The 9,097-nt window shown below is 36.5% G+C and overlaps 1 protein-coding gene across 1 annotated transcript; it reads right to left on the bottom strand.

Annotated features, from left to right (window-relative positions):
- Positions 1-2,610: 2,610 nt before the first annotated feature.
- Positions 2,611-3,742, bottom strand: LOC148040395 (small ribosomal subunit protein uS14-like). The gene is made up of 3 exons (XM_087699149.1): positions 3,537-3,742; positions 3,323-3,422; positions 2,611-2,884 (listed from the first exon to the last, which is right to left on the bottom strand). Exons 1-3 carry the CDS (start codon positions 3,596-3,598, stop codon positions 2,876-2,878), a joined length of 171 nt encoding a protein of 56 aa, XP_087555275.1. The 5' UTR covers positions 3,599-3,742; the 3' UTR covers positions 2,611-2,875.
- Between the last annotated feature and the right edge of the window lie 5,355 nt (positions 3,743-9,097).

Raw genomic sequence — 9,097 nt, 5'->3', positions numbered from 1 at the left:
ACCAATGTCTACATCTCCAAATGTGGAAGTGAGCTTGCAAAGAAATGTCTCATAGTTATGAAGTACTTGCATATTCTTTTTCAAGATTGAGGCGAACCATCATAAAGCTTGACCACAAAGCAAAGTCCCAATGAGTCCCACCTTGGAAGAATCATTGGGATATCTATCCAATTGTATGCAAATATAGAACTTTACTTCTTGTATGAATTCCTTGAACTTCGAACGATCACCATTGAACTTCTCCTACATGCTTACCTTGGGTTCTCCTGTTGGGGGTTAATAAGCACATGGAATCATTTGATCACTTCCTTTGTTGTTTTACAAGTCTTGAATCTGGTCTTATATCTCTTAAAGCACAAGGCCTAATGCATAGGGCGTTCTATTTGAAGTTACACTTGTCATTCGTTCAAGTCTTGAATTTGTTGTTAGAGGTTTTGAAGGGAGGCCACAATTCTTTCAAGAGTCACCTCCATGGTGCTCAATAGGGCTAAAAAGTAGTCTTGTCAAATTGTTATTGGAGCACTAGACTGTGCTTGAGAGATTAGACTAAATGCAAGATTTGTTACAAGAATTTTGATTTCAATATAATTTCATGTAAGGGCACAAGGTACAATGATAATAAGATACGAAAAATCCCACAACTTGAGACCATAGGTATAAACAAGAGGACTCAATATGATATGAAAGATCCCACAACTCAAAACCGTAGGCATGAATATAAAATATCAGAATAACAAGATGTCTCTCAACGAGCATGAACAAGATACAAGACAACACTGGACAAGATCTTATACTATGAGATTACAAGGTGAAAAGACAATAAGAGTATAATGGAAAGATAAGACAAAACTAGATACCATGACTAAACAATAACTAGAACTGAAACTCGAAGTTACTTACTAGGAAGTCTCAACTCCTTGAGCTCCTAAGACTCACATTGGCAAAATAGATGAGCTCTATGGCAAGCCCCTCATTTTATAGGTGCTGGAGGGTGGCTAAAAATCTTCTAGCTTCTAGAATGTTCCATGATGCAAACAATGATATGGCATATCTTCTAGAAAGCCCCATAATGACGTGGTAAGTATAGGTTCACATGGTTGACTCAAGGATATTGTGTTGAGAGTATATTCACACGAGGTGTGGATTCATATGGCATAAGCAAGAATTAATCTAAATACTTGTTTCTATTTACTTACTATACAATGTACCTGTACACTCATCCATTATAAGTGGTGAACACCCATCACTGTTAGTTTATTGTTTATTATTTCACTAACTAGTGAATAAGAAAAGACTGACCACTTAATGACTATTACAATTTCCACACAATCTCTCTCCTCTCTTGCTCCATCTACTATAGCTCTTACTTCCATGTGTATGCTTACACTCAAACTCTACCTTCCAATTGTATCAAAGCTCAAGACTCCAAAAGCTACATTGATTTATTTGCTTCAACCTGTAAAAAAGCTTCAACTTAAAGCTTCATTGCACCTATTGTTTCTTCCTCCAAAGATAATACATTGAATTCTCCCTTATTCCAAATTATTCCAACTTGCTTTCAACTTGTCAAAGAGCTTCCCAAGAGTTGGCTTATGCCTTATCGAGTGCTTATTAAACTAAGAAACAACCATTCCATCCATTTTTGAGTGGATATAAAGCATGATACAAAAGTTATGGATAGCTATGATAGGCCAATAACACTTTCCTATTTTGACCATAACTTTTATATAATATGATAATAGAAGATTCAAGTGTTTTATAACTAAAAACAAAAAGTGTGACAAGGACTATAAATTGATCACTTCGCAAAGTTGATACTATGTACCTATTAGTTCTTTATTTTGCACAAAACAAAGCAATTCTAGGTTGGACAAGAAATTTTGATTAACATATATTCCTAATGTTTATGAAAAAACTTACAATATCCATGTTCTGCATTAATTCTCCAATAAGACTTTTAGATTGATTAAACCTATATTAGCTTAATCATTTAGGTGTTTATTACTATAATAACAATTTGAGCAACAAGTATACAACAATAAGCTTCGTGGTTCCAATACCTATTGTATCTACATAATATTTTAAGCATGCTATGTATCTATGGTGATATCTAGCATTGATGTATAAGCTTGAATAAAAAACTTGCCACTTGGATTTAAGCCAACACTTAATATACTTGGACTTTGGTCAATTGCTTTACGCTTATGTGCTTACTTATGTATAGATATTGAAACTTTCTTTTAATGCTTAATACTCCAAGGTATATTAGTAATGCACTTGGACCTCCCAAGCACTTTAATAAATGTATTGAGCTCCAAGATATATTGCTGATGCACTTGGGTCTCCCAAATACTTTGATATATATATGTTTTGCATTCTAAATTCCCTTCTAGTCTTGTACTTGGCAAAGCTTCATTTTTTGAGATAGTGCAACTCTTGGTTCATGTGCATAATGATTAATGTCACCTAGAATGCAAACCTTGAACAAACAAACATCAACCAAGTGAACATTATGAGCATTTGGATTTAGATAGTAACATTCACACATATCGCACTTCTGCCGGCGCAAATTTTCAAGCTGAGAAGTAGAACACATGTAAAGAACTAGGCTACTTCAAAATCATAATCTCATTTACTAAAACAGGAGTTATGTGACATCACAAAATCGCATCTCAGCTCACTCGTACATCACGAATTCATCTATACATGTTCTGCCACTGGATAACGAGTAGCTCCAAAATTGTTCTTTTCTAAATCACTGGGCAGGCAATCCATACAAAAATCCTGGCAGCACCTTCAGGCTAACAGGCTGAAAGGAATACCCCAACTACTTCCAAGCTGTAGAATCCACCCACAATAAGTCCTCTCCATCGCATTAACGGTACTGCAGAGTGCAATGAAATAACGACCTGAGATTAGTTATGCAATCTATCACTCAAACAAGTGCCAGCTTTCCTCTTGAAACTCTGCGAGCTATTTCCCTAGAGACATCAGACTTTGATGAAGGAAAACTTTCAATCATCCCCAGGACATTACACCATTACACCATGCAGCTGCCCTACATGCAACTCTGAATGAGATCGTTCCCGACAGACAACAAGAAAATCAACGCTCGGCCAGGTTAAAGGAGGACAAAGCAATAATCACATCACATGCACAAGAAAATCAACGGCTCAACCAGGTTAAAGGAGGACAGAGCAGACGCCCAATAATCACATCACATCCACAAGTCTCGGTTACAACAGCATATTGAGCTTCAAATCGTCTAGAACGGCGACATTTTTAGCCTGAAATTATTTCCAGTTTGCAGTAGGAAACAAACCTTCACAAAGCCGATGTCTTTGGCATAAATCCGGAAGCACTGACGGCAGCACATGATGTTGTACTTCCGAACCAGGCCATGGCCGTTCCCGCACACACGACTGTGCCAAAGAGAGAAGAATTAAAAGATCAACAGGTCTGCTCCCGTTCGCAGAGGTATGTGGAATGCACGACTAAGGAAACCCTAGGAAACGAAACAAGACAGGAAGGCATACCATGCGCGAGATCCGGCTCCATACTTCTTGGGATGAGAGTTCCACACGGCCGAATGCCCCATCTTTCTGGCCCGATCACTGCAGCGAGACGAGCTTCACCGATGCACAGGCGATAACGCGGCGCACGAACTCTCAGAGTGGCTGACGCTAACCCTAACGCTGGGGTAAGTCGCGACCTTATATGGACCCTCTCTAACGAGTCGGCCGCAATTCCTCCGTTATAATTTTTTTTTTCCAAGTATATGGACCTTATATGGTAAAGGGGCCAATAGATTGTCATCTAACAATCTTCCATTAAATTTTTTTTTTCCAAGTGAGCTACATAAATATTTTTTAATGGTAAAACTATTTATATTATATAGAGCTCAAAGAAAAAAATATTAGGACATTTTCATATTTTTATCAAATAGTCTTAGTTACAAATGAAAGGTTCGTAAAATATGGACAATGAGGAGCCAATAGAGTGACACTCGAGGATGCAATACTTTAGGGTTTTACAAAATCTAAAATATAAAAAATTTTACATGCCTCAATTGTTTGACCTAAGTTAAACTCATTTGTAATTTTAAAATTTTCATATTATATTGATAAGTGACTAAAAAAGCCATATCTTTCTTGTAAAATTGTCACTCAATTGGGGTGGGGTGTGTTTTCCTTTTGGAGGGCGCTACTTTATTGGCCCCTTTGCCCTATTTTTTCCCTCTGCTTTTGTCAAACTGACATTTTGTTAATGCGAAAGGAAAGCATGCCTGCCCACGTGATGGACACCCCATTGTAACCAGCCAAAGGGCACATGAGTACCTCAAAGGAGATATAACAACCCGACGCGAGAAGAGTCCAAACTTCGAAAGATACATCTATGAGCCGTGTAATCTTTCGAAGTCTACTAAAGTAAATTGGTTAAGTGTTTCATAATAATTAATTAAAGGATTTACAAAACACAATTTATGAGACAGAAATTAAACTCCACACAATTAAATAATTGTAAACAATTAAAACACAAACCTGTCACACAATTTGCAATAAAAAATAATCAAATTTTGTTAAGAATAGACCCAACTATGTTAAAAGCGATGAAGTTACATTTTCTTTGGCCTCGTTTAAGGCATGATATCACACGAAGAGTTCAAGACCAAGGTCCAAAAACTCTACATGATGCAATACAAATTGCATAAACGATAGAAAATAATATATTGAATGAAAACTTGGTTGATTTTCAAACAACACATAAGTAAAATGATAAGCCTACACCAATGGTAATAGATATTCAAAATGCACAATCTTCTAGGAGATTACCATGAAGGGATAATCAAGGTCATCCTAGAGGAAACCAAAGAGATCAAGAATAACTAAACTCCAAAACATACAAATTTGATTGAATATAATTGCAAACCTTAGAGCCGTATTAGGAAACAATTAAGTGATTGGATAACAGAGGTATTCCACCGGCACGTTCGAGCCTCCTTGTCATCAAACAAATAACTTATTTGCATAGTAAATTTGAAAATGAAGGGGAATAAATTGACAACATTAATTGACACATGGAGTACTTTTTCATCTATAAGTAAAGTTAAAGTACAAAGAAAAAGTAAAAGAGCACAAAAAATTTCAATATTTTTTATGGTAAATACAACATTTATACATCAAAAGAAGTAGAACAATAAAATTTGATATACAATGAACAACTTATTTTTATGAATGATATATATTATCAAGACAACTTTTTTCTCTAGTATAAGGATGTGATTGGCTTGACAAAGTTAGAAAGGTCCAAGAGGTCTAGTGCTGCCAAAGCATGCCTTTCAAGACAAGGGTAAAAGAACCTTTGTTATTTCTCACACACACACACATGATAACATGGCCCAAGAAACTAGCTCATAGGTAGCGTAGTCAAGTTAAAGTTTGAGACTTTACATCTTTGGCAAGGGTTTTTACAAAGTAGATCCACCATGGGAACAAATTCCTTAGAACAATCTGTCATAATTGTTAGTAGTGGAAGCATCTTCTTCTTCTTCTTCTTCATTCATGAATTGACTTTGGTGGTGGTCATTCTGCATCTACTGTGCTCTTTTCTTGTGAAAACATTCCATGGCAATATGGCCAGTTTTACCACAATGATGACATGTCATTCGACTTTTGTTGTCAGTATTGAATCCTCGACCTCTTCCTTTGGGTCCAATAGCTCCTTTAGTGTGTATAGGAGATTTTCCCTTGAGTTGGTCTATTTTACATCTTTGCTTTTAAATTTGCTTTCTCCATCAAGGAGTGAGTGCTCAATGTCTTTGAGTGAGAGATTGGGAACATTACTTAGTGTTGAAACAAGGTTCTCATACTGTTCATGATTAACACTGGCAAGTAGCACTGCTATTGCCTCATCCTCATCAATGTTCTTTTTAAGAGTTGCTAGCTAAGTTTTAAGGCTCTTGAACTTATTGATGTGTACAGTCTGAATTGTCTTTTGCATCCAACTTATAAAACTGCATAAGTAATTTTACCTTCGAGTTCTTTGCTTGGGTACCAAACATCCTGTCAAGTTCCTCCCAAGCGGTTCTAGCATCTCTAATGCCAGAGATATGATGTAGCACATCATCACTTAGTCCCCAGGCAATGATGCCTAGTGCCTTGTTATTCATCTTCTTTCATTCTTTGGTTTTTAATGAAGTTACTGCAAGGATCCCGCTTTCTGAATCTTCTTCCCTGTCATCTGCATCACCTTCATCATTTTCAAAGAGATCCTAGAGGTCTTTCCTCATGAGGTGGTACATGATCTTTTTCTTCCAGGCATGGAAACCTTCTCCATTAAACTTTGCAATTTGCTCAAGTTTTGCCATGTTGATAAGCTTCAATTATTCAGCAAAAGAGTTCTATTTCGATGTGTCAAGAGACACAAGTGCAAGGTAATGTGAATGCACACTCTGTAGTATTAAGAGATACTAAGTCGGGTCTTTCAGCTTGAATCTTCTTCCTTCTTGATGGTGATTATTTGATGCTTATCTTTTCCTTCAACTTGAGTCTTGCTGGAAACTGAGTTGGGAGCTCAAATCAGAGTGGCAAAACCTTTCAATGGAGTGAGAAGAGTGAGATGGAAGAGGAGATTGATGATGATATTTAATTAAATATTCCAAGTCTTCCAAACACTCCACAAATGTATTCTCCTTGATGCTTATCATTGATTAAGTTAGTGAATTGGAGTGGCTATAGGTTGGTTTGAGTGTCAAAAGAGAGAAAATGAAGTGAGTTTGTGAGCTTGAAGCTCAAAAGGCTATGGCTTCTGTTAGGGTTAAATAGGTCAACTGCTTTTTTGCTTGTAGTAGGAGATGTAGTGCATCTTTGAAGAACCCTCTGGTGGTGAGATATCTCATACAATGGGCTTCAAATTCCCTATAGCTACAAGCTGGATTGTGGCACACATGAGTGGCACGAGCTGTACGACAGACCAAATAGGGCAACGACTTCCAATTTCTACAATGTTAAAACTGTAGAGTAGCAATGTCATTGATTGAGATGCGGGGAGGAAGCGTCTTGAGTAGAGGAAGATATCTCCAGAAGGAATCATTGGAAGATATGGCCTATAGAGAGAGATCTAGAAGCTCCAAGGTGGGTAGATGCAATTTGGCTATGGTTACCACAAGGTCCAACTGAGATTTGAAGTTGAAATTGGAGACATAAGCTGAATGTGAGTTGGTTAGAGATCACTAGAGGTAAATGAAGACTAGAGAGTCAGAGTATAAGCTATGATACCATGTTACAAAACACAGATCTAGAGCATAGCACTGACTATGGAGGACAGAAGTCGATAACAAGACTCATAGTGACATAAACAAGAGGACAAACTATTGCTCAAGTGAATTACGTTCCAAGATGTAGGCTTGGACTCATAAACACAATCTTGAGCTGAACATGACAGAGACACAGAATGAAGTACAAAGTACAAAATAGCATTGCCTTGAAAAGTGAACCAAGTACATGTCTTTATAGTTTTTTAGCTTCTCCACTCTCCTCACTGTGCATATGGGATTTAGGACATCTCTTCCTGGAGCATACATAATTTGTTATTTCTCAACAATATGTAAGATTAAAGAAATATCACAAAACTAGATCAAGGCATCTCGATTTTGATCGCCCTAAACTTTTGTAGACATTGTTTGAAAAAAGTGATTGTATAATTAGTGTATTGGGCAACACCACATATGGGTAGACCAACCTTGAGTTGTTTCCAAGCCTTGAATCCAATACTTCTTTTTGTAAGGTAACTTCATGATTAGGATACCATGTCGCATTGCAAACTTGAGCTGGCCCTAGGACTTGAACCCAATATTCTCCTATGGATTGATGTATATCAGTATCGTTAATCTTAGATTCAAGTAGTAAGACTAATTTTTGTAAAAAAATGAAGACTATATAAGATATTAACTAACATCAACATAGTAATTTGGTTTTTGTGTGAAATTCTCAAGATTGGAGTAGGAAGATTAAAACTTAAAAAGCTGTCTTTATTCTCCCATTTCCTTCTTTAAATAATGCATTCGTGAGCCATTGAGTCCTTGGTTCGGATTCAATGTTCCCATCGAGTTGTAACATTTGTGGGTGTCCATCTCCTTTCAGGTGCCCATATGCCATTTGGCCAATTACAATGGGGTGTCCATATCATGGGCATGCATATGAATGTTAGGTCCATTATCTCCTTTCACACCTCCCCCCTAGCCCACATTGTATGATCTTTATTATGTTGTTGTTGGTGCCTCCTTTTGTTTCTTGATTCCTTGTAATGGATCATAGTTAGTATGAGTGAAAAAATATTTAATCCTTGCCATATATGCTACAATTTTTGTATTTTTGTCTAATCTTACTGCTTCATAAGTGTTCTTCCTGAATCTATTTGTTATGACATATGGACCAACCCACTTGTGTTGTAGTGATTCAGTTAACTTACTGCTTCATAAGTGTTCTTCCTGAATCTATTTGTTATGACATATGGACCAACCCACTTGTGTTGTAGTGATTCAGTTAACTTACTGCTTCATAAGTGTTCTTCTTGAATCTATTTGTTATGACATATGGACCAACCCACTTGTGTTGTAGTGATTCAGTTAACTTTTTCTTTTTATTTGTATAATAAATTAATACATTGTCTATGATTGCATATTCTTTATTTATTCTATTTTCATCATAATACCTTTTTCTTCATGCTTGTGTTATCCTCGAGTTATTATGGATTGCCAGTCTTATTAGTGGTTGTTTTTATTTTAACTCTAGGTACCAATATACTGCATCTTTATATTTGTTATGTATTTTCAATAGTAGGATTTTGAGAGAAAAAATGGGATCATGACCATATAGTGCTTTAAAAGGCCTTACTTTAGTTGAGGCTTGAACCAAGCATCTATATGCATGCACCACATATGGGAGAATCTCATCCCAATTTTGTTGAAGCTAATTCACATAAATGGAAATCATTTGTTTAAGTGTTTTATTAAGACTTTCTGTGAGACCATTTGTTTAGGGGTGATAAGGTTACGTAGAAGTTTATTTTACCCCTCAAACATTGACATATTGTTTTG

This window comes from Lygodium microphyllum, chromosome 2 (assembly GCF_053477565.2).
Source record: "Lygodium microphyllum isolate KBCC chromosome 2, Lygodium_microphyllum_v1.1.10, whole genome shotgun sequence".
In the NCBI taxonomy this organism is placed as follows: Eukaryota; Viridiplantae; Streptophyta; class Polypodiopsida; order Schizaeales; family Lygodiaceae; genus Lygodium; species Lygodium microphyllum.
Note: the sequence above shows the minus strand (reverse complement) of the source record. Positions and strands in the feature narration are given on the sequence as shown.

Bases quoted from the DNA above. Each gene is read 5' to 3' on its own strand.
- LOC148040395 (XM_087699149.1), bottom strand. From the start codon at position 3,598: ATGGGGCATTCGGCCGTGTGGAACTCTCATCCCAAGAAGTATGGAGCC. The intron at 3,423-3,536 runs GTATGCCTTCCT...TCTTTGGCACAG, and splicing joins GGAGCCGGATCTCGCGCATG to TCGTGTGTGCGGGAACGGCC.